The sequence below is a fragment of the Cebus imitator genome, unplaced genomic scaffold (genome assembly GCF_001604975.1).
Source record: "Cebus imitator isolate Cc_AM_T3 unplaced genomic scaffold, Cebus_imitator-1.0 Scaffold28, whole genome shotgun sequence".
In the NCBI taxonomy this organism is placed as follows: domain Eukaryota; kingdom Metazoa; phylum Chordata; class Mammalia; order Primates; family Cebidae; genus Cebus; species Cebus imitator.
Genome location: NW_016107343.1, coordinates 8,789,514 through 8,815,755, shown reverse-complemented (window position 1 = coordinate 8,815,755; position 26,242 = coordinate 8,789,514). Strand labels below are relative to the sequence as shown.

The following is a 26,242-nucleotide window of genomic DNA, read 5'->3' as shown; positions in this document are numbered from 1 at the left end:
GTCAAATGGGTATTCATATTATCCTTAAAGTCATTAAGGAAGAAAAGCATATCACTTTTCCAGCAACTGATTCTAGTTACCAACACCCAGAAACCTGTTTTGGGGGGTATCTTTTTTGTCTTGTAAGTTTGCCTTTACCATACCTGCTACATTTCCTTTTACATTTACAGAATTAAAGTTAGTTCCTCACCAAATAATATTTATTAACTCTTCATAGACTTAAAGCTAATTACTAATTTAGCCCTTAGCATTTCTCTTGATATTCACCATCATAATTCCTTTCATATTTCCTCAAGAGTCTGTCTTCCAGTCCTTTTCTCATATTCTGTGAGCTTACTGCACATATGCCAAATCTTCCTAACTGGAGAACTTAGTATATCCTAAAAGCAGATCCAACATAAATGAACAGACTAATTTTAAGGGTGGGTAGAAATGTACCCCAAAGAAGAATATCAAAAAGGAATAAATGATATGGAGTATGCAGCATGAACTACTGGAATTAGTCAAATACTTACCCAGTCATTCTTAATACATGTGCAAAACTAAAAGAAATACGCTGTGGAAAACGCGGTAAAATAGTTTGCTCTTGTGTTTCTTCCTTTTTTTTTTTTTTTTTTTTAAACATATTAACAAAGTTCTCTAAGAGGGTCCAATAACAAATGATTGGATTTTGCTGTACCACAGGAGTTCTTAACTGGCATCACCACCCTCTAAAGTGTTTTGCCAACAAGGAATTTTTTTTACCTGAATGGCACTTCTTCCTGTGGAACATCCACATAATAACGAATAAAAAATCTCTCAGAATCTTCTCGTTCACCATCGGTAACAACGCTACCATTAAGTTTGGAAACTGATGGTAATCTATAAGTTAAAACCAAAATAAAGACATTTTAAGATACTAACATATTTAGCTTTAGAAAGAAAAATAATTGGCTTGTGGCCCAGTCTTATTTTCTTGAAAGGACACGTTTGATGTAGTTCCGTTTGTACACAACTACTGACCTGAACTAAAGTGGTCTAAACTGAAAGGACAAAATAAATTGAGTTTCACTTTCATGTGACACTGAACTTTCATAATCATACTTCCCCTTTCAACACAAGATTCTAGGCAGCACTGTTCAACTTACATAAATATAATAAAGCCACATATGTAATTTAAAATTCTTTAATGGCCACATTTAAAAAAAAATAAAAATTAAACAGATGAAATTAATTTTAATAATATATTTCAATTAACCCAATGTATCCAGAGTATATAATCATTTCAACATGTAATCAATATTCTTAAATGAACTAATTTACATTTTTAGTTATATAAAATATTTGAAATCCAGTATTTCTTTTACCCTTATAGCACATTTCAATTCAGACAAGACATATTTCAAGTACTCATAGCCACACATAGCTAATGGCTACCATAGTAAACAGCACAGTCTAGAAAGTAGTCAGTAAAAGTGGGTTATATAATTCAAGAATTAACTTGTCATATTTGCAAAAGAATTGTGTAAAGAAAATAAACCATAAGACCTACTGCAAGACATATTCTTCAAAGAAAAGTATGCTCAAATTTATTTCTTCAGTAATATATTAATGTGTATGTTAACAACTACAAACAGTAAGGATCTGCTAGGCATCAGCTTGTCTCAAAGATCAAGATCCTATTTAAAGAACCACTCTTCTTTAAAGGACCTTAAAGCCTCCTGTTCCCCTTTCTAAACTACTATGTATAGTATACAAAGAGAAAAAAGCAAAGCTCTATGGCCCTTGCATTTTAGCCCAAATCTTACTTCTGCTAAAGATTCATACAAAAATAAATACTCATGGGAAATTCCCGAGTGTGTGGAGGCAGAGGCTGAGACACAAAAGGCAAGGGGAGTCAGACAGAAGATAAAAATAATGGTGGTCATATTTAAGTCAATCTATATTCAAGAAGAAAATGCAGATGCTGCTCTCTTAGGTTTTACGCTAATGAAATAGCCTAAGTTTCAGGAATTTACAATCTAACTGATCAATATGTTAACAGAGAAAATAAGGACAACCACAATAGAAATGATTCCCTACTATACATAATTTTCCTCTGTGACCCAAAACAGGACTTCAAACATTCTAAGTACAGATTTGTAGGGAAATGTGTCAGTGCTGTCAGCAGCAAATTACATTTCATGTTTTCCTCATCATATTGCTCACATTCCTTTTCATCCAGGATTCAGAGCTACAGAAGCAGCTCCTTCAAGCACAGTCTGCTCAAAGGATGAATAAACTCAGTGCACTCCTTCTACACAGTGCATTATTCCTTTAATGAAACAATAAGACTCCACAAAAATAAAGCAAAACAATCAGGACAACAGACCTGGCTATTACCAATTTCCTTCGCTCCTCAGTGGTGTATGGCTGCAGAAGTGGAATTCCTAACAATCTCACTTCTTCCAGTTTGGGAAATGAATTTAGTTTATCAATGTCTTCCCAGGACTGCAAACCTAATTTGAGAAATACATTGTTTAAGTAAATCCAGAGATGCACACACATAAGAAGAGAAACACAGAAAAAATATTTCAATTAATAACTTCCAAAATGTTAAAATGATCATAAACTAAGCCGTCTGAAAGTTTTCTTTATCCAAGGCAAGAACAGAACATAGTTAAAACCACAGAAACTTCCCCATAGCCTCTCCTACCTGTGATCACAGGGGTTAACAAAGAAGAGCGTTATTGTCTAACATCCTCTCATCTACTCATTTTCTACCAAAATGACTGATAAAGAGGGGTCACTGGTAGTTTCATCAATAAGCAGGATGTATGCCATAATTATATAACTTAAAGAAAGCTATGTGACCAACTCATTTCACTCAAATATAGACTCATGAAAAAAAACTACAGATCAGAGTTGATACTGACATACTCAAATTTTTACCTGAAAAATTCTAAAGTGAGGCAAGGTCAACAGAACCAGAAACTAAATATAGTTGTCCCTCGTATCCGTGGGGGACTGGTTCCAGGACCTCCTACAGATACCAAAATCCACAGATACCCAAGTCCTTTATATAAAGTAGTATAGTATTTGCATATAACTTACACATATCCTCCTGTTTACTTTATCTCTAGGTTACTTTTAATAGCCACTACAATGTAAATAATTGTGATACTGTATTATATAAGGAATAATGACAAGAAAAAAAGTCTGTACATGTTCAGACACAACTACCCTTCTTCCCCAAGTATTTTTTATCTGCAGTTGGGTGACTGCATAGATGAAGAGTCCACGAATATGGAGGGGTCACTTTAGATCAGGAGAGACAGATCCAAAGTTTAAAACAAACAAACAAAAAGAAAAAACCTAAACCTTTGAGTAAGGAGAGTATGTAGCAAATTAGGATTTTTAGTCCTAAAATGAAACTCTCCCTGTGGCTGTGAGAAAATGTATTCTCCAAGACAATGCTTGACTTCTAAGTCAGGTAGGTCTTCTAAGTAGGAAAAATTTTCCTATGATAATGAAGCTGGTCGATTTTACAATGCATCAAATCTATTTCAGAGAACAACACAGTCCCATCCTATTTTTATCAACCTTCAGCAAGGGTAAAGACAGAGGAGCAATTTATGAGGACTCTGGTGAATAACGACCCCCAAGTCACAACCATCCTCTATCCTTAGAATGGCATTTCCATCAAGGAGGAAGAATAGTTAGTTTAAGGGGTGACAAGGTGTGAAATAAACAGCTTCCTTGTGCAAAACACTGGATTTTTAAACTTACTTCGCACTCTTAAAACTTCTATGGTAAATTAAACTAGCTTCATGTTTTTTCAGTTGTAGGTTAGAGTTATTTTTAGTTATGTAGGCACTTTAAGAAATACGCTAAAAGACAATATCAAGAGAATGAGAAGAAAAGTCACAGACTGGGAAAATGTATTTGCAAAGGACTTGTCTCATAAAGAACTGTTATTCAAAATATACAAAGAACTCTTAAAACTTAACAATAAGGAATAAAAAAACAACCTGGCTACAAAATGGGCCACAGACCTGAACAGACACCTCACCCAAGAAGATACAACGACAGCAAACAAAGCATATAAAAAGATGTTCAATATCATACGACATTAGAGAATTGTAGATTAAAACAAGATACCACAATATACCTATTAGAATAGTCAAAATCCAAAACACTGAGAACACCAAACTCTGGTAAGGGTGTAGAGCAAGAGAAACTCTCGAACTGCTGGTGGGAATGCAAAATGATACAAATGATACAGCCACTTTAGAAGACAGTTTGGCTCATAATCTTACCGTATGATCCAGGAGTCATGCTCCTTGGTATTTACCTAAACAAACTGAAAACTTACGTCCACACAAAAACTTGCCCACAGATGTTTACAGCAGCTTTATTCGTAACTGCCCAAACTTGGAAGCCACCAAGATGTCCTTCAGTAAGTAGGTGAGTAGATAAACTGTAGTACATCCAGAAAAGGGAATAGTATTGAACACTAAAAAGAAATGAGCTATCAAGCCATGAAAAGGCATGGAGGACTTAAAGGCATATTCCTAAGCGAAAGAAGCTAATCTGAGATGGATACATACTGTATAATTCCAAGTAGATGACATTCTGGAAAAGGCAAAACTATGCAAACAGTAAAAAGATGAGTGGTTGCTGTGATTAGGGGGGATAAATAGATGGAGCACAGAGGATATTTAGGGCAGAGAAGCTATTCTGAATGTTACTACAATGGTAGATACATGTCACTACACATTTGTCAAAATCCACAGAATTTACCACACCAATAGTGAACCGTAATGTAAATTACGGATTTGAGTGATAACAATAAGTCAACATAGGTTCTTTGGTTGAAATGGTACAATACCATTTTGCTGTGGGATATTGATGGTGGGGGAAGTTGTATATATGTGGGAACAAGCGGAATACGAAAACTCTCTGTACTTTCTGTTCAATTTTTATGTAAACCTAAAACTGTTCTCTAAAATTTTATCAATAAAAAAATAAGCTAAATATATTCATTCCTGTGATACACAGGATCAAATGGCAATAAACTGACAACCAATTACATACAGATACTAAAAAAGTCAGCATTTGAAAAGGCAGCAGTGGGGATTCCTTAAACTAAGTCCAGATAAAATGGTCTATTTTGTAATTCTTTATACTATTTTTACTGTGCCTTTTAATATCCAGTGCATCAATTTTATTTCACTTCTTTCATAGCAGGAACCCTTTCATGTACAAAATATAAATTGTTAATGTAATGCCATGCCACTTAATATTTATTGATCATTTATGAAAATTAATGTCTTAAATTTAGCCAGTCATAGGCATCTGCATGTCATACAGAAAATTCACTCTAAACAAGGTAGAACTATGACTGAAAGGAATATACTTTCATCGTATTTCATGCATATGCTCAGATTAATTTGCATGTAGAGTAAGAACCAGCCTGAACCTCACCTGACTTGTGGAGGCTGATGGATCGAAGATTAGGAAACAACCTGGCCAATGAATCATCAGGCTCCTCAATAGCATTCAAATGATTGTTGGCCAGGACGAGGGTATCCAGTGAAGGAAACATAACTCCTAACTTTCGTATTTCAGTCCAGTCTTGGAGGTTATTGTCTGTTATATGTAGTAGCTTAAGAGAATGACAGCAAATAGAAGGACAAGACACTGTTTCATAGTCATTAAGGCACAGGAAGAGCTCCTCCAAACTGCAGAGAAAAAAGGAAATATTTCATTGTTTAAAGCAGTTTAGTTTCTACTTTACACCTATTTTCATTCATTCAATAAATAAATAAGAGCCTACTATATGTGAGACTCTGCTAGAATTGTGGAGAAAATACCAAGATGTCTTCCCGACAGTACACACTGAAATAGCAAAGAATGATATAAGGTAGTGTGAAATTACCAAATTACTTTTGTGCTTAAGTAATTAAGTACTAAATTAAGCAGTACTAACTGTAAGCATAATAGTCATTCACGTAAGAATGAAATTGAAATTACAGTTAGAATAACCAGGAAAGGATACATGGTCTTGAAGGAGGGGAGGACTTCCATAAGTTGAGAAGAGATAGAAGAAAATTCCAGAAACAACATGAACAAATGTTTAGAAGTAGAAATAATAACTATCATTTATTGAATCCCTACCCTGTGTCAGACCCTGTGCCAGGTATATCACAATTTTTTTTTTCTTTTTAGACAGAGTCTCGCTCTGTCACCCAGGCTGGAGTGCAGTGGCATGATCTCAGCTCACTGCAACCTCTGCCTCCCAGTTTCAAACAATTCTCTGCCTCAGCCTCCCGAGTAACTGGGGTTATAGGCACCCACCACCACGCCCAGCTAATTTTTGTATTTTTAGTAGAGACAGGGTCTCTTCATCTTGGCCAGCCTGGTCTTGAACTCCTGACCTCGTGATCCACCCATCTTGGCCTCCCAAAGTGCTGGGATTATAGGCGTGAGCCACCATGCCTGGCCTAGGTGTATTAAAGATTTTACTCCCACTTCTGCAAGGTAAATGCAATTTGCCCATTTTACAGACAAGAAAACTGAGCTGAAAGAAGTTAAGTAGCTTACCAAAGGTCATATGGTTAGTAATGAAACTGGCACTTAAAAGTTCATTCTATGCCATGCTAGGTGTTGGGTGCAGTGAGAAAACCAATCTCATTAAAGTGAGAGTACAAAATTAAGATGCAATAAGTAGGGTGGGACAAGATTCTGAAGGGCTTTGAGAATTTCCATATTTAGATAGTCAAAGAAACTATGGCTTCTTTAAATTTCCTTTGCACATTTATATACATATACAAAGATAGAGACAAGCAAAACATAATAAAGCATTTTTTAATTGACAAAGTATAATTATTGAAAATAATACTAGGTCGATTTTCCCATCAGACCAACTAGGCACTTAATCATCTGAAAGTTAACACATTTTAGAGATACTACAATTTTTTCCTCCCAAAGAAAAGGGCTGAGGCTCAATTGTCATATCAGAAGATTAAAATGGAGTAAGGCTGAGTTGATTTAGAGTGATAAGTGCTTCTCAGGGATATTTTCTAGCTCAGAGATGACATATCCCATGTCTTGGTGCTACTCAACACTGAACATGTATTCCACTGGAAATGCTACTAGATTACCCTCACACTCTCATTCCAATAACCTCATTTTTCTAATCTTTCTCCACTCAATCTATAGTTCTAGTATTTCTTGGATGGGAGATCAGCAGTAATCCTATGTACTAACACAGATGGCAACATAGCTCCCTCGCCCTCATGCTCTTGGGGCTTACTCTGGTAACTCCTGCAGTATCGTGTGGACTGTCTCCCAAGAAGCTTTGCTGTTGTTGAGGACAAGTTTGCGAACCCCAGAGAAGGACCCAGCACATGTTCTTTCTAAAACCGACAAATTCAGAGGGTTGGAACTCAGGTTTAGAAACTCCAGCTGAGGAACATTTGACACAATTTTACTGACCTAAGGAGAAAAAAAGAAAAGCATTATCAGGCAGCAATCAGAGCTGTTAAATAGCAATCATGCTCAAGAAAGCTTAGGGGAGCCGGTCTCCAGGCAAAGGGCTGTTTATATTGGGGAGTCCTATTTAGTGATGGTACTCACAGAAGGACATAAGTGATTTCAGCAAACCTTGGCAAATAATTTAATCTTTCAGTGAAATAGTGGCATAACTGACGGGTACATAACAGAACTTAATGGTAAAAAGGAAGATTTCCTATGTCATCTTTAGAAAGGTTTCTGATTCTGCTCTATGTGATGTTCCCTTTGGTAGGTAGGGAAAAGATAGTTTAGATGACATTTCTTAAACAGTTGAGATTAGGTCACATAATTCTCTTTGTCTCTTTCCTCTCATTCTTAGCACAATATTAAGGCTAATTAAAGGTTAAAAATCACATGATAACAATTCATGTTTTAAATTTGATTGCATTATCACAATCACTTAGAAAACAGTTTCAATGTGGTTCAAAGATGTACCAAACTTTAAAATATGTTTACTCAAAAACAAACAAAAAAAATCCAGAACTATATAATGAAAGGGAAAACAAGATCATCAACTTAAGGATTTAGCTAGCAACTTGGTAGACAAAAAGGAAAAAAAAAAAAAATGATCATTACTGACCTTAACTATTTGGTCTGCATAGTACTAGTCTTTTATGATATAGTTTATTTCATTAAATTCCAAAAACAACTTGCAAGATAATACTACTTTCATTTTAATACGTGAGAAAACTTAGGCTAAGAAATGTTAAATAATTTGACTAAGGCTTTACAGTTACAAAGGTCAACTCTGGGATTTAAAACTCAGAGCCATTGTTCTTTCCAATATACCATATTTATACATCATAAACATAACCAGGAAAAAACATGAATAAAGAAAACTGAAGACTAGTTGGTACAATCTGTGAGAAGGATCAGCTTAAACAAGTATGAAATAAATGCTAGATGTCCAGCAAATGTATTAAGCAACAGCCAGGCAATGCGATAAGTAAAAGTTGTAAGAAAAGGAGAAAAAAGTAGTTAGGATTAGTTTTAGAGTCGAAAAACTTGGGTTCAAAAGAGGTTCCAACATTTCCTAGCTGTGCCGTTTCAGACAAGTTACTTAACCTTTCCAAATCTCAGTTTCCTCATTTGTAAAATAGGGAAAACAGTTCCCATCTATTTTACAGGACTGTTGGTAGGATTAAATGAGATATACATGTAAAGTGCTTAGCATAGCAATTGACACATATTTTTGAAACTTGTTTCCCTACCTACCCCCCAATAGCATGTAAGCTCTATAAAAGCAGATATAGTACTTACCTAGTTCACTACTGTGTACTGGGCACTTATTTACTGAATAGCTTAATGGCACAAAATCATTTAATAAATGTAACTATTATGAACATAAACATAGTATGAACCATTATCTCAACCCTGGCTACCCATCAGAATCACTGACAGAATTTAATATATACTGATTCCAAGTTTCCACCATAATAATTGAATCAGAAGCTTCATAGGTGGGACAAGCTTCAGGGTTGCAACCTGAAAATCTTTCTTTTTAGAGCTCCAGAAGTAATGCCAAAAGAGTATCCAGGAGGGAGAACCACGGGTAGAAGGAAAAAGTAACCTGTATTTTACATCCGTTCAGGAGCCCTAAAATCAGTGAGAAGTAGAATAATTCTAAGAAGTTTCAGGAGAGTGTGTCTGAAGAAAAAGTTCCTTGCACTCACTATTTCACTTATTCCACACACTAACCCTCTAAAGTGGGTACCCTTTTCATCCTCACTTTACTTTTCAGAGAAAAGGTACCTCATTATCCTCATTTTACAAATGAATAAATGAGCTACCTTTTAGAGAAAATACACTTTCTGTTTAAAGTGTAAGGAATTTATACCAGTCTGCACATATTCTCTTGCTTGATCCCCTTTGTGATCAAATGGTATCAAACATTTGTGCAATATATGGCTAGTATTTGCAGCTCAGTCTGTGACCAAAACATAGCTAAATAGTTCATGCAGGAACCAATCTGTACTGCATTCTATGACTGAATACTGATATGAAGAACTTTCATACAGAAGATGCTTACCAGCTATACTTAATCTCTTTGTGGGGGTGGGAGGGGAACAGGAATTATGCTCCAATTAAAGCATGAAGAATAACTTATTATAGGAGAACCCTAGTTAAATAAAAACAAAACATAAACTCTTTGCTAACTGCTACATCTCATATTTTATTTTTATAATAAAGAGAAAAACACTTTTAAAAATAGATTATTTAAGGGTTTTGAAACAATTTCTGGGAGATTTCCCAAGGCTAGCAGATACATGACATAATCATCATAATTTGCATCAACATTACTGTACAGTGAGAATAAATTTTCAGAATAATGACTCGTTAACCCTAGAATATCCTAAAAGATAAAACTGGACTAGAATTTAATCATTCAAGCAGGGAAAATAATAAGTGTTAGAAATAAATGAATATTTTCTTTAAGGGCTGAAATGAAAAAGGTTTTTTGAGTAACCTCAAATTGATGAGACTCAGGAAGACATGATATTCATTACACAGGTAAATTTACTTATGACAGAAAAATTTCCCAATACCAAAAGCTGACAAACATTCCATGAGCTTCTAGGGCAGTATATTGATTTTTCTTTTTCAAATTCTAAAAATAAAAAAGACTCCTCCAACTGGAATGAGTATGGCTCATGTGCAGAAACATGGAGATGAACCCAGATCACCTTTTAGGTTTCTACAATTCTATGATTTAATAGGGGACCCTTTACTTTGGCTTCCAAAGAGGAAGAAACTAAAGATTTAAGAAAAATGGGAAAAGGGTTTGAAGATAACAATCTGTCATCTGTACCCAAGCTATTCTCTACCTTACCTGAGTAACTACTGCCTCCCTCCTCTCAACCAACTAGGTTGAATTTCTTTTATAAAATGGTTTCGATAAGGAAGGGAATAGAAAGAAGGTACCTTGGGAAAGGTCAGACAAGGATCTACTCAGCCAAAAATTCAAGACAAAAGCTAAAAAATGCATTATTTTTAAACATAGGTGCCCAGTTTTAGAAGGGTGAAGAGAAATATTTGCCTCCTCAATAGTACTACTTTTTTCATCCATGTTTATCTTAGACTCTGGATATTTTACAGCCATTAAATTAAGCTACAAAAGAAGTTACTTATAACTTATAATATTCTTGGTCATCTAAAAAACTAAGGGAAAAATTATGTAATTTGTTCCACATTGGCCTATTAATACTGGCTAAAATAAATTCCATTAATGGCTAAGGACAAATTATCTTTCTGGTAAGCAGAGATATGGGTTATAATGGGGTTGAAATCTAATGTCTTAAAATTGACAACCTATAAAGCATTTGTAGCCTGGCAAAGAGTTTAATCAATCCTAAAAATCAACATTCTTTTGTCATATTTCTCCTTTCTCTATGTTCTGATATATCCTCTAGAAGACTGGGATCAACCATATTTAAGCATAAGGAGGAAATATAAAGGAATGATGAAAACAAAACTAAATTGGAAAATAGATACCTGAAAGCAGCAGCAACAAACATTTACTTGAAAACTGCCTGAAAGCAGACTATAGAGCACTTACGAATATACAAATTGAGTGCAAGTACAGTATAGATCAGTACGTGACCCTCTGGCTATGTGTTAATGTGGCGTGACAAAAACTTAACATAGACCTTTGTCTAAGCAGAGAAAAATGCTGAATTACTCAGTGTACACACTGTGTACACATTACATACATCTTCCTCCTGAGGTAACAACTACATCACTATTACACTGTTCCCACCAATTAGCAAAAGCTTCTATACCTGGTCAAAGCACAAAACCTCTGTAAAATTTTGTTTCCAAAGAAACACATTTGAATTGTGGACAAAGCATGCATGACAATTAAATGTTGCAGAGTACCAAGAAAGCACAGTCTGTAATTTGTTTAAGAGTAAACTATATAAGTTGTTCAGATAAGTAAACAAATACATATACAAACAGAAGTTATTTTTCGAATAGCCCTGTAAACCTGCATAGGTTAATAAATAACTTAGAAATCGGTGACATACATTGCAAAGAATTTTGATTAAAATCCTAATAAAAATAGGAAATATAACCAAGAACGCAGTTACCAGATTAGACAAGGGCATAAAATAGATAAATATAAGAAAACCTGACTAAAACTAGGTTATGGATCAGTTTTTCTTAAGAAAGCCGTCTTAGAATTTGTATAGCATTCAATATCTACTAAGTGTTTCAATGATTAATTTTATCGGCAAGTCTATCTTATGGATGAGCAAGCTAAAGCTCTAAAGGATTACATGAATTTCTTAAGATCGTAGGAAAAGTTGGAACAAGAGGTCTTGATCAATCCTTAAGATATAATCATTTAATAATTAACACACTCAACAAACATTTGACTACTTAGTATGCTGGGCTTATGCTTTAAAAAAAGATAAAAATTTCCACTTGGAATAAGCTCATAGTCTAGTATGAAAACTGTCAAGTAAGCAAGTGATTACAATACACTGTGATAAACCCTTTCACAGTGGTATAGTGTAGCTGCTCTGGGATAATCTGACTCTGTCTGTGAGACAGCCAGGGAACATTTCACAGAGAATAGCAACTTGGGCCAAGTCTTGAAGGATATACAGGAAGCGGTCAGGCAGACAAGAGGAGAAAGAGAGCAGTGGGTTCAGAATGAATAAAAGCAAGGAAGCTTTTAATGTCAAGAGTTTATCATGAGCTACAAGTAAAAGTATATGGCCAATGATGGAGATAAAATTCTAGAAATAGCAAAGGGCCATATGATGTAGGGCCGTCCTTAAAGGGTTCAGACTTTAGCTTCTTGGCAAAGAAAGGACACTGTAGGCCTTTATGCAGGACAGTGTCATAATCATGCTTCATTTATTAAAAAGAGTATGTGGTAGCTTAGCGGAGGCAGGATAAAGCCAGATCCAGGAAAGCCCATTAGGAAAGTCTTCCTAAAGTCAAATAAAAAAACGACAGCCTAAATTAAGGCAGAAGAATGAACCAGGTAACAAGAACTATTTTAACCTTATTCTTCAGGGTAGCTTAGAAGCTAATCAGGTAATGTTATAAGCAGGCAGGTGATGTTATATATAAGAGAATGTTATAAAACTGTATTTGTGTACTTTTACAAACTATGCGTGTAGTTTATAGTTATTCTGAGGTCGGGACATCAGTTATGTCAAACCACCCAAGGGGTTTGATAATATAAGGAAAGTTGCAAAGTATTCGAATACATTTCAATAACAAGAATAAATATATTTATAATCTCAGTGTCAATAATTTTATGTCAATGTGCAGTAATAAATATTGAAGTAGAGGCAGAGAATGAGCATAGGATGTATAAATTAATGAAACAGTAGAAAATTTAATGCATTGTTAGCAGTTTAAACTGATAAAGACTAATCAACTTCTTGATACCTAAATTTCTTTAGTGATTTTCACATTGATGAAAAACAAATTAACAATAACAAAGCTAACTGAAAAATCACCAGAGACAGAGTCAGGTATTTATCTTTTTTTTTTTTTTTTTTTTTTTTTAAATTAAAGATGCGTTATTGCTATGTTGCCCAGGCTGGTCTTGAACTCCTGGGCTCAAGTGATCCTCCTGCCTCAGCACCTTAAGCACTGAGATTATAGGCCCTTATTTATCTCCAGACAGATAGACATACAGACAAGAAGAAGACACACAGTCATCAAGTGAGAACACAAGTTAGCAGAATATATAATAACATAAACAATGATACAATGGTTACTCCTGCTTTTCACCAAAATGTAGCAATGTAAAAACTTTACCTCATGCCAGTCTTCGAGTTTGTTGTCAGAAAGATCTAGTTCCGACACATGAGCGCAGAAGGCAGCAATTTCTTTTTCATCTCCTGCACAGGTTATTCCACAGCTGTTCAACACTAGTACACTTGGGAGGTTGAGGCGATCTGAGTGATGAGGGATACAAAATACTTTTTATATCAGCCAAATTCTTGTTTACATATGTTCAGCCCCCAGGAATTGTCAAGAAACAAAAATCAAACAGTGTGAAATTACACAAGGACCTAGAAAATACAGGATATAATGGAACCAAAAGGCACTGAATTCTAAGAAGAGACAGTCAAATTTGCCCAGGAGGAGCTCAGAAGTACTGCACCAGCAGTCTTCTAGGCTTTAACTCGTAGCAGGATTGTTCATCTCAATTACCAACAACAGAGCCCTTGTCCATGCTATCATCTTATCATCTGAACACAGGATCCATGAAATTCATGTGTGGACTACCAGTGCTTTCTTATAGGCCTCAATTATTATTATTATTTTAAATTTTGTTCCAAAGTATTCTGAATGGCTATTTTCTCCTTGCCTGATGTGGATCTTTTGTGCCTTTGAAAATCACCTCAAACATTAAATAATTAATCTACCTACTAAATCACTTCTGTCAAGTTTGTATCATTCAAGAAATCTTCCTCACTTAAGTGGGTCCATTCAAAACTCTACATCTTTCTCATTCTTGTCTATCAATTATTTCTACTTCATATCCCTACAGAATCTGTCCCTTATGAAAATTAGCCTTCTTTTAAAATATAATTGTAATGACAGAAAGTGTTTCAAAGTCTTAAACTATTCACTGAATTTGGTGAAACCGAGGTAACAATTTTTGGCTACTGCCTGGCTCAAAAACGCATGTGTCAATAAAATCACTCTAAAGGTATAAACATGAGAATGCAACCACTCTTTTCCCATTTGGTATAAAACAAGGACTCATCAAAGTAATACTTTATTAATGAAGACCTCAAATTGCATGGTTTTCATGTAATCTTGCTACTTTCAGCAACATATTTCTCAGAATGGGAATGGATCCTGAAAAAAAAAAAATTATCAAGGAAGAAAGCCACTTGTCTCTGCCATTCCAGGTTTTATATAGAGAGGTAAGATTATTGTATTTGGAAACAGCAAACACTCAGTAACCTTTGAAAGAACTAAAACAATGATTCAATATTAATCCCCCACAATTACAAAAAATTACTTCCAAGAACTTTTTATTGCAACATTAAGCTAAAAGGCAAGCAAAAATAGACCTTGCACATCTCTAGTTACAGATTTTTGCTCATATCTAATCCCTCTCCTAGAATGTATCTCATCTCTAACCAAATTCTACATTCTTGAAGTACTAGTTAAAATCCTATAGCTTTGAATAATTTCTGGATCATATTAATTATCTTTTAAATTTCTTTCCCAATCACTATACCATTCATTTGGCTCAACATAAATTATCTTGTGTTGATTTACCTTTGTAAATGTGAATATCTTATAAACCAATTAGGCTATAAGGTCGTGGAGGGCACAGGCCAGTCTTGTACTGCTTTGTACCCTCTAAGTTCCATAAAAGAATATGCATTTCAAATATTATAACTCAAATATTACTCTTGTCCTACATATGCAACTAAAACATCTCTTGGTCAATCTGGAGGAAAACCAGTCCTGTTAGGTTCTTTAAAAAACTGAAATCATAACAAGGGGGAAAGACTATTTGACTGTAATTAAAAATAAAATTAATCATTTGTAAACAAGGCAACATTGTGATTTAACATCCTTAGTAAGCTCCAGAATGTAAGTGTTTTAGGTATCATCTTTCTTACCTTTCATAGGAGAGCCCTGAGGTGTGGCTGGGACATGGACTCCCATCCCCGGGCCACGGCGGTAAGGAAAATTTTCAGGACTATATTTTTCACATAATACTTGCATGAAACTTCTTCCACTAGGTTGATCCATGTTTCTTTCTTAAAATGCTACAAGAAACCAAGAAATCATCAAATTATTTATTTACTCATATAAAAAGTATCTACTGAAAACAAATTACTTATAAAGTACTAGGACTGGGCATTGCAAGACATACAATACTTGGTCACTGACCCTAGAAACATATATTGTGGTGACAGCTTACAATTTAAGGAAGCTACATATATAGACAAATGACATCAATAACAGTTGAGCATATGATATCTGCAATACAGATGAAAAGTATTACAAGATTTAGAAGAGGAGTGATTACTTCCAACCAATGGCAATGAGAAAGCTTTTAGCTGGTGCATAGGATTCATGTGGATAAGTAATTGGAGACAGGTCTGAAAAAGAACATACAAATTGAACATCAGGCTAAATAGTTTGGATGAATCCTTTAATATCTGTCCCTCAAAATTCATTATCTTCCTCCATAGTAACAGAATATTTAACTGTATATATGGATAACTATATTTAGGAATAAGTGCTTGCTAAGTTGTAGCTGATGGGATAGAAACCAAGTATTGTGTGTCAGCTTCTAGGAGTCATCATTAAAAGATGACCAGAGGGTGCCATTTGCCTCCTTCTTTGTTTCTTCCTCCATCTGTTGCCTAGAAAACTAATGCCACCAGACAATGAACCCAAGGAATATACCCTAAGAAAAGTAGAATGAAGAGCTGAAAGTGCTCTGCATCCTTGAGGACTGCATGTAACTGAGCTGCCATACTGGTACATATCTCTGGAAATTTTAGTGACAGGTAAACAACATATTTTGTTTAAGTCATCATTCTTTTTAAATTTTTAGCTACCTACAACTGAAGCTAATCCTAAATAATATGTAATGTCATCTCTTTTTGTTCTGCGTTTGGGTAGGGACCTTTCTGTTTAGCACCAGTTAAGGGTCCAAACACTGAATGACTCCAGCATCTGAGAAGATGAGTACTGAGAAATGCTCATGCATACATTAAAACAGGTTATATTAAACAACATGCTAACTTCTGACAACCTTTAACTCATGACTTAAGGGGCTGGCTATGATCCATATTAAATATTAATCAAAATATAGGCAGCTACAATTGACTTTTGTAATTTCAACGATTAGGTATCAGGCTCTTTTACTAAAATAATCAGAAGGGAGAAAGATATAGAGACTTTAGGGTATTCAGAGAAGAAGACATCATAAGAAAAGAAACAGCAGTAAAAATGTATTATGATATGTATGAGTATGCACAAAAGATCTGATGTTGCCAAAGCAGCCTGGCAATGGTAGACATCATCTGGAGCACCTATATAGGAACCTCAGAGGAGATCTTGTATACCACATAAGGAGGTTGAACTTTATCCTACAAGAAATGGGAAAAACTAAAAGGTTTTAAAGAGGGGAATACAACAACTAATTTTTAGGGCAAACTCATCCTGGCAATCACGGAGCTGATGAATATGAGGGAAACAAGACTAAAGGCAAGGAGACGCGTTAGGAAGATACTGCAAAAATCAGGAGAGAGCCTGAAGTGATTCAGTAGTAGAATAAATAGAAAGCAGAAGCAGATTCACAGTCACGTTAAAAAGCAAGCTTTTCAGAAATTACAGGGGCTAAGGGAGAAGGCAAAGTCAAAAATGACTCCCAGGTTTCTAGTTCAGGTGACCAGGTGACTGGTGATATCATTAACTAACAAGAAAGCAGGAACAGAGCCCATTTTACAGAAGAAAATAATGAATTCCACTATAAACATCTTTAATTTGAAGCGCCTGTGGAAGATCCGGGGAAACAATCTGAAGTCGGGTGGAAAAGGTGAGCTAAAGATGAAGGTGTGGACATCATTATGATATATAAAATCTTATGAATAAGAACAGAAGGACAATTGTCACTGATATTTAAGGGACAGGCAGGGAAAGCAGAGTCATGAAGAAAAAGAAAGAAAACCGCCAGACAGTGGAGTGTTTAGCCAATATTTTGAAAAGTTTTGCTGGAAGTGGAGAAGGAAGATGGGGATGATAAGGTAGACAGGAACAAAAGAGAGTAGGGAATTGGAGCAACTGTCAAGATTTCATATCTTAAAATAAGAGAGAACCAAACAAGGTTATAGATTACAAGGAAGAAGCCAGTAGCCATGAAGAGGCTGAAAAATCACTACCTGTACTTTGTCCCAGAAGAAACTAGTAGGAATGAGCACTGAAAAGCTTCTCAGAAGGCTGTGTGATACTGGCCAGATAATACTTCAAATTGCTTCCCATTAGTGGTGACATACTTGCTTCACTATAGTTACTGGTTTACTTTTTGCTTATACTGTTTAATTATAATGAACATTAGGTATTTTTCTTGTGATTATCTTATGTCTACCATTATATTATAAAGGGGAGTGGAACTGTGTAATCCTATTTCTTTCAGTATCAACTGATAGCATCAGGCATCATGGTAACAGTTTGATAAATGTTGCCGAGTATTAAAATCACTAGCCTCTCAGATGCTGACAAGAAAGGGCAGAGAATTTAGGATGGAAGGTAGGTCTACATCCCACCCAGTTCTGACTACTTAATAGTTTTGTGCCATCAGGCAAGTCACTGTATCTCAAATGTCTTCAACCATAAAATAAGGTATTAACACCTCTACTATCTGGATTACAGGGTTGCTATAGAGCCCTAAAATATGTAAATGCACTATCTGGATTACGGGGCCGTTGTAAAGTTCTCAAATCTATCAATGTTAATTATAAGAGGAAGTTGTAGCATAACAGAAAGCATATGGACATAGGAAATTGAAGCTCTTTCCCTAGCAGGGTAAACCATAGGCTAGTTATCTAATCTCTCTCTACTTTAATTGTCTCACTTATGTATGGCCTAAACTTTCCTCTCAGGTTTGTAATAAGAATTTGAAAAAAGCATGAATATAAAAGTGGTTGTTAAACTTGGCTCTACTAAAACTAGATTACTATCAGGACCATGATCTACTGGACTTTGTGGAAGCAATTCACAAACGCCTAGAACACAGGAGATGCTCACTGAGCACATGCCCATCCACCAAACAAAAATTTTCATGGTAAATGAAATCTATTTCATAATGAGTAAAGTGACCTTGAAAAGAGAGGGCTGCCCACTGCTCAAGATTCCCATTTGTAAGCTGAAGGATAGAGTGTGTTTTAGTACAAAGCAGTTTGTTCTTTCTATCTACACAGTGTTAACTGTCTACATAGCAGCTGCCTTCTATTCCAACACTGAGTGTGTCAAAATTGAAAGGTGTTGTGTTCATCTAGGGCTTTGGGAACTTCAGGTTGAAAAGTGCTTTTTCAATGTAAACTCCTCACCACCAACAGCAAACAACATAGAGCAGGTGCTATGCCACTAGCGACAGGCACCATCGATATTATCAAAAAGACCTGTCTCAAGCAGAATGCCAACAGAAGTTTTAGAAATTTTTAACAAAAAGCCAAAGGAGTTACCTTGCTGTCTTCCATAAAATCAGCAGTTCAAAAGAATAAAAAGTGTGTGGAGGGGGTGAACTGTCACTGTCGATATAATACCACTGAGTTTAAGCAGCACCTTTTATCTAGAGGCTTCAGAACCACTTAAACTCAAACTTATACAGTTCCAGGGCAATAATTGCATATACAATTTAAATACAGAGAAACCAAGGGATGGTAGGAAAAACATATTCACATTAAAGTGCTAGTGAGCAAGCAAACATGGGAACTTAAAAGTTTTTCTTCATAGTCCCATGCTGTTAAGAACTCTTCCAAATAGGAATTTTTTTTAATACTTCTTTTTTTTAAGACTGAAAAGCAACACCAAGTGCGTTCATTGGTCATTTTCCAGGATACACGACTGGATTAACTTGCCAGGAATGCAGATGAGTACACATTAATACATAGATTTTGAATTAGAACATTAAGATTGTGAAACGGATTGGTAATGTAACTCTATTCAAAATCTGTTGGGGCAGTCTGAGAGGAACAGTAGGTGGGAAAAAAGGCTGAAAACCAAACAGATTGAAAAATGAGGAAATACTGGATGGAAAAAGATCTTTAACTAGAGCCTTTAAAAGGTTTTTGGGGGGTGGGAGGGTAATCTATGACATTCTGGAAATAACAAGTGTCAAATTACATCAGACTGCCTCTATAGCTGGCAGAGTTCTAATGCATTTGTAAAACTGTTCTGAATTAGTGCTGAAAGCCAGAGAGCCAGGGATCTCTGGTGATATTGCTTGGTTCCATTACTAAGTTGTAAAGTGGGCCTGTGAAAATCTTAATTCGTTTGTGCCTCAAGATCCTGACTATAATATACTCTTGTAAAGTGTTTGGAAAAAGTCAAGATAATGTATGAGTTGGAGGATAAGGTGCTCAGTACACTTTTGCCAATTACATTAAAATCAGAACAGAACATCCGGTCACCTAAGTACCCTTAACCACTATTGAGGTTAAGTACACAAACAATTTGCACTTTATGTTCCCAATAAAAGGGTTAGGTCAAAATTAGTAAGAAGCTCAACACAACTGAAAACAGAAAGTAGGTCATGTCTGAACCACTAATACTGGGAAACCTAAGATAGATCCTTTTGTGTAATAAGTATGTAAGGTCAATACTTATTTCACAAAGAAGCAATGTAGAGTAATATACTTCATAAAGCATGAATACTGCCAGCCTCACTCACTAATTCCAAAAGATATAAAAAGTACTCCACAGAGTGCCAATATATACATTTTAAATCTTATAAAAATAGATTTATCTGCTTGTATATGCATAGGCTATCTCCGGAAGGATAAAATAAAAATGAAAAAAAGTAGTATCGGCAGTTGACTCCAGAGAGAAGAAGTGAGGAATATGAGTGGAAAGATTTGCTTTCCAGTGTTTACCCTTTTGAACCACTTGAATTCACAATGTACATACATCATCTTTTTGAAATGTAAAATGCTTTTAAGTAACATACCTGGAAATAACCTAATCATTTGTCAAAGAGTTTTTTAATGTCTTCATTATCATAATGTTTCTATTTTTAAAAATCCAAATTGGAATTTGGATATGTAGAATATAAAATATTATTTTTAAGGAAACTGGGGAGGAAGAAACGAGAAATGAAATAGATGGCTAAACAGAAACATAATTTTGTGAAACAGCATCAGCACAGAAAAAGCAAGCAGAAACAAAATACATCAGAGCCTGAGAACCAAAAACTAAGAGGAGGGAATGAGATGAAGATGAGTAGGCTGCCAAGGCCACGGCAGCATTCTGCCTTTCTTCACCATGGCTTTCACAGGTCAAAGCAAAAGCTCCACTACAGGGTGTATTGAAGGGCTGGAAGAATACCTCAGGCTTGCACAGTTCCACTTACTTTGCTAGCCAAGTTAAATGGGTTCCTACAAGTTACCCAAATCTTTCATCCAAATTACCCAAATTTGACCCAAATTATTCTGACTCTGGAGCCACAACATAAGGAAGTGTGATGCTTTAAGATGGTTGGGAGATTCAGGCCTCCCTGTCACCTCGGACTGTAGAGATTTAAAAAGGAAAGAGAAGTGCTTCCTGCAGCAGGAAGCCATTCCTGCAGGTTTCAAGCTACTACAATAGTAGATAGCTAGAAACTGATTTGTGCTTTTGAAAAAGAAATCACAATAATTCAAAATGTGCATTAATTTAGGATGCAGCCAAATCTTTAAGAAGTTTTCACAGCTTTCACAGAAATGGAGAAAAGGAAAAGACTCTCAAGTAGTTTAAAATTACTTTCAGTTATTTGACAAGGACCTATTTGTATACAACAAATCAATCATATCTATTCATCAGAGAAGGGCAGAAAAAACTACACTCTAAAAGCTACCTGCCAATATTTTGCTACCACTATTTGAAAACAAAACTTCAGGTAAACAATTTGCCAAAGTCTCCACAATTTCACCTTTAACTTCCTTTGGTCAGATGATATTTCATTCTAGTGATTTGCTATCCACTTGGGTAATTGCTTTCTTCATTAGACAACTTAAGAATGAGAATTTCCTTACCAATTGTTTAGTAAAAATGCAGACAACAAATATATTTAGTTTTCTCTGCCATCTCTTTTCATTTTCATACCTTAACAAATTCTCCCAATTAGGCTTATTTGCCCATTCATTTCTTTTTAAAATGTGTGCCTTCACAGAGCTTAGTTTCATTTACTTCAGTTCAACAAGCATGTACCAGATGCTAAATCTATGCCAAATACTATGCTAACCACTAAAGAAAGTGAGAATGAATAAAATCCAAACTCTGCCCCTAGGGCATCCACAGTCTAGAATGAAATAAATGAGATAACACATACCTAAAATAAACCAGACAAGAAACAGTGAATTAAACATAAGAAGTGATTAACTTTCAGAAGTGTGATCAAGGAAATACATAAATCCTGAGCCATTTTGAAAGATGAAGGTTAGCTGACAAGGTGGGGAATGGCATTCCAGGCACAGGAAACAACAGCACATGAGCAAGCACAAGAGACCAAAAACAAGGGTTACCAACGTGCTGCTGAAACATAAAACGTGTGTGCTGACAGGTACGGAAGACAGGAGATTCAACTGTGGAGGTGACAGCGGTCAGTAAGGTCATGATTGACCTTTCTTGGGCTAGACTTTATCCTACAAAGATAAAAGTAAGAAAAATTCTGAGAGATTACTGTGACTAGAGTGCAAGGATGAGCGTTACTGTTATTTATATAGAATACAGAGAGGGCAAAAATGAGAATTTAAAAATCAGTAAAGGACTAGGCAATGAGGAGTTTGTTTACCTTAGGAAAAGCACTTCCAGTACAGTCAGGAGAGCAGAAACCATAGAATAGGGAATACAGTAAATAAGCTGAGACAGCGTAGCAATCATACCTTTAAGAGGCTTAAATGAAAGTGAATGAGGTGAGACAGTTGGTGGAAAAAACCAAGCAAGAGTTAAGAAAGAGTTGTTCTTTTTTTTTTTTTTTTTTTTTTTTAGAAAAAGACAAAAGACAGAGAAATGTATAACCTGAATTTGGAAGGGAGGAGAGGAGGTCGGCCAAAACTATGAAAACAAAGCCAGAGGAGGAAAATCTCCTGGCTACCTTCAAAGAACCTCTCAGGATTGCTACCTTTCTCAATTTTTGCAAGTTTTGATTTTGTTTTGTTTTTTAAGCCCATTAAGCTTTCACTTTGTGGATTATTCTTCTAACCTCATCTCCAAAAAGCTTTCTTCTTTTGAACAGTTCTCCACTGTATGCAAACTGCCAGATTCTTTGACATTTTAGGTAGCTGGAATTTTTGTTTTGTTTTCTAAAGCAGTCTTTCTGCTCTTTAGCATAAGAGTATCCACAAAAAGACTGGAAAAAGTCTTTTTTTTTTTATTCTGGAAAAATGCTTTTTTCTTATTCTGGAAAAGCATATGTATCTGTTATATATTTTTCCCTTCAGGAAAGATGAAATAAATCAATGAATAAAGGTCTCCTAACTAGCTTTTTTCTAAATATTTGCTTTTAAAAAAGTATAATATTTGCTTTTATTCTGAATTTTTTTACAATTTCCAATTAAAAATAAGTAAGCAACAACAATGGCAAAACCAGTAATCTCACCATGTAGTTTCCCTTTTTATTAGCTAAGCTAATCATATAAATAAGTATTATCAAAAGCTTTTCACATCTGAAGCATAGTTGGAGCCACATTCACACCAGGAGACTTTGGTTTAGATTTAGCAAGCACATGAAGTCTGAGGATGCACCTCAGGGTGTGTATCTTTCTAGACCATTTTTTCCATGCTATGTAGATATATATTTTTTACACAAAGATTAGATGTGTTGTTTTAGATATACAGTTTTATAACCTGTCTTTTGGCTAAATAGTCCATGAAAAACTTTCCATGTCAGTAAGTGCATATCTACCTAATCATTTTTAAGGTTTATATTAGTATTCCACTAATAAGTTTTTGGAGCTGAAGTCATGAATGACAGTTCTCTCTCCTACATAAACACTTCCAGGACACTAACCAAGCCAGCATAATTAGGCTGGATGGTTTCATTCTGTGTGGCACTTCCAATTTCATTTATCCTGAAGTGCCTATACCTGTGATTCTATCTCAGTTTTTACCCTTGAGCATTATGTAACATAGCTAAGTAGATGCTCTCTTTGGAGAAAAAGGAAAATAAAGTAATTCTAATAATTTTAGCACTATTTTATAGAATTTTAGTTAGCCAATTCACTAACTTTAAGTATTCTAAAAGCAAAATGAGTGTAGCTGATAAAGGCCTTATCATAACACACCATGCCACCACGATTTCACACCCTACTAAGAACCACCCTACGTCTCAAAGTCTCTCAACTGTATACTACATTATACACAAGTGTAGTGATGTGGCACATCAACCTTTCTTGGTAGGAGGTTTTTTTAAAATCCAACACTGCCAGATGAAATGTGAATTTGGACTCCTGATCATTCCTTTAATTATGCTATCAGTCAGCCACTACCACCCTCTTCTTTTATCACAGTATTATGCTTCTCCTTAAAAGTACCACAAACATTAAAATGCCTATCAATAATTCTTTATTTCATTGTTATTAGTGACAAAGATAGCTAAAACTGTGACTATGTTATCAGTGAGAAGTACAGCTTCAGAGCTGTCTATATTTTCTACTAAAGAACTATATTGCATATAAGGCACTTTAGATGTTGAACAAAGATACAAATTTTTCTCATCTACAACTGCACATTAGCAGCTATAACTGACTCTCATGCTTGTAGTCCATCACACATAAACACAGCCCTTGAAATTTCTGATCCAAATACACTAGCCCCAGAATTTCATAATTTTGATGAGAAATATGAGAAAAAATTAAGACAATACTACTATTTAGACTGAAGTACCTGTTTCTGTGATATTTCTAAACACTTCTTTCTTCATTTACATAACCTCTCATCTTCCAAAAATGTTGGTTTAAACCAACTGTCTATGTCCCTATTAAATCAGATATTCTGAAATATAAGAAAAAAGCACTTTGCATATACTTTCAGCAACAAAAACAACGAAAAAGGTTTAACATTCACTGAGTTTTATTCTAAGGGCTTCCAAGGAGAGTTCCAACCTGCCCATCCCTCCACCCTCACTCTGCTCTACCACATACACACCCAACTCCTTTACAAACAAATTTACCTCTACTCCTACCTTTCTATTTGGCCCAGATTCGATTTGGTAAAATTCCAAGGCTTTAAAGTTGCATTTATTCAAAGCAGGATTAGATGCATTTACTCTTGAACTGATGTTCCCAAACTAAGTGTCCCCACACTGAGATTAGCAATCATTTTAAAGCCTAGTAATTTTCCAAAACCACTCTCTGAAACAGAAAAACTTATCTCTATTTACAGGATACGAAACTGAGGGGACTTGCTTGGCTTTCTGTGGCCTTAACAGCATGCTAAGTCATACTTTCTGTAGCCTTAATCTGCTAAGCCATGCCATCTTTACCAAAAAAGGAGTATTGCATGTCAACAGTATACAACATCACACACAAAACATGGAAACATAACTTACAAAAATATATGAAACCTATTACAGCCAAAATTCCTCTTATAACCACATTAAAGTAACTGAACCAAAAAACTAAGCAGCAATACCGACTGGTCTAATCATCAAGGGGAAAAAATTATTCCCAACTTTTCCATCCTTCCAAAAAGCAATGAAGATTTTTTTCCTTGAATACATTAGGTTTCATCAGAAGAAAACTGTATATGCACATTTTCTTTCCACTGTGAACACACAAGTTTAAGGTCATTACTTATCTGTTTACAGAAAGATTACCCCCATTATCTGTGCTCTTGAGCAGCTACAGAAGCCATCGTGTTAAGTAAAAGCCTCGTTAGGAACAGATCACAAGTTCATCACTCTACAGCCTTCCAGAGCAGTTTACAAACCACCCTGACTAATAACCAGGGATTGCAAGAATCTTAAAACATCAATCACGCATAAAGGTTGAAAAAGTTTGCAGATCATCAAGAAAACGAAAAGAAAAATCTACATTTTTTTTCACTAGCTCCTTTTACATTTAGTGCTATGGCAATATTGCCCGATGGTAATAAGTGCTGGTTCTAAAACTAAACTCTCTGGGTATGTGGATCCTGACTGATTCCACTACTCTGTGTGACTGTGGGCCAGTTACTTAAGTTATCTAAGTCTACCCTTCCTCATTCATAGGAAGGGGTAGTAGCCTGTAACCCCTAGCTCGCAGGGTTACAGAAGAATGAATGGAGATAATATTGGGAAAGGGTGGTTAGCACAGTGCCTGGCACATAGACAGCACTTATAAATATGAGCTTACTATTACTTCTCCTGCTGCCCCATTACTACTACCATCACCACTCAGTGAACATGATAGCATGGATTGAGCTTAGAGCAGGAAGACTAACTTGCAATTTTTTTAAGTAGATTTAATCTCATTTTTAGGTCCAAGGACTATGCTAAATTAATGCCAATTAATGATTTGGCACAGTAAAAATGTCTGACATTTATGCTATTCCTCCTTAATTGGAAGAGCTTGCCCTTACCTCTTCACCTATCTGAATTTTATGCATCCTGCCACACATTACTCAAAATATACTTCAGAGATGAAGCCTTTTCAGATACCTCTCCCTATAGTGATGTTTCCTTAGAGTTAAGCTCATGTTAATCTTGCCTGAAATATTCAGTAGGCGATTAATCACATACCGGCATGTCTTCTTTTCATTTTGAATAATATACCCTTATTTTGCATGTGTAGCAATGTAACTTTCATGTGTTTGTCTTGTGTTTTCAAACTGTATAGCTCTTGAGAGTAACAACCATATCCTAATGCATCCAGTATATGATAGCATATACTGGAACTTTGCATATAATTGACACCCCATAAATGTGTTAATCAATAGGTTTTCTAATCACTTCTGATTGTCCATATCAAATATATTTTATGTAATATGAAAAGTAGGGTTATTAATAAACTCTGAAGTCAAA

The 26,242-nt window shown here is 35.4% G+C and overlaps 1 protein-coding gene across 3 annotated transcripts in view; it reads right to left on the bottom strand.

The window, feature by feature from the left end:
• Positions 1-26,242, bottom strand: part of LOC108300492 (tubulin-specific chaperone cofactor E-like protein) — a 165,233-nt gene that overhangs the window by 128,252 nt on the left and 10,739 nt on the right. For 2 of the 3 annotated variants that reach the window (XM_037736754.1, XM_017523560.2), the window contains exons 2-7: positions 15,150-15,299; positions 13,318-13,457; positions 7,277-7,458; positions 5,446-5,702; positions 2,351-2,477; positions 745-861 (exon numbers count right to left, since the gene is read on the bottom strand). In XM_037736754.1, coding sequence (XP_037592682.1) covers positions 745-861; positions 2,351-2,477; positions 5,446-5,702; positions 7,277-7,458; positions 13,318-13,457; positions 15,150-15,282 — 956 coding nt within the window. In that variant the 5' untranslated portion in view covers positions 15,283-15,299. Of the gene's footprint in view, positions 1-744; positions 862-2,350; positions 2,478-5,445; positions 5,703-7,276; positions 7,459-13,317; positions 13,458-15,149; positions 15,300-24,424; positions 26,174-26,242 lie in introns of those variants that run through there. The other variant, XM_017523562.2, reaches the window with a different exon arrangement.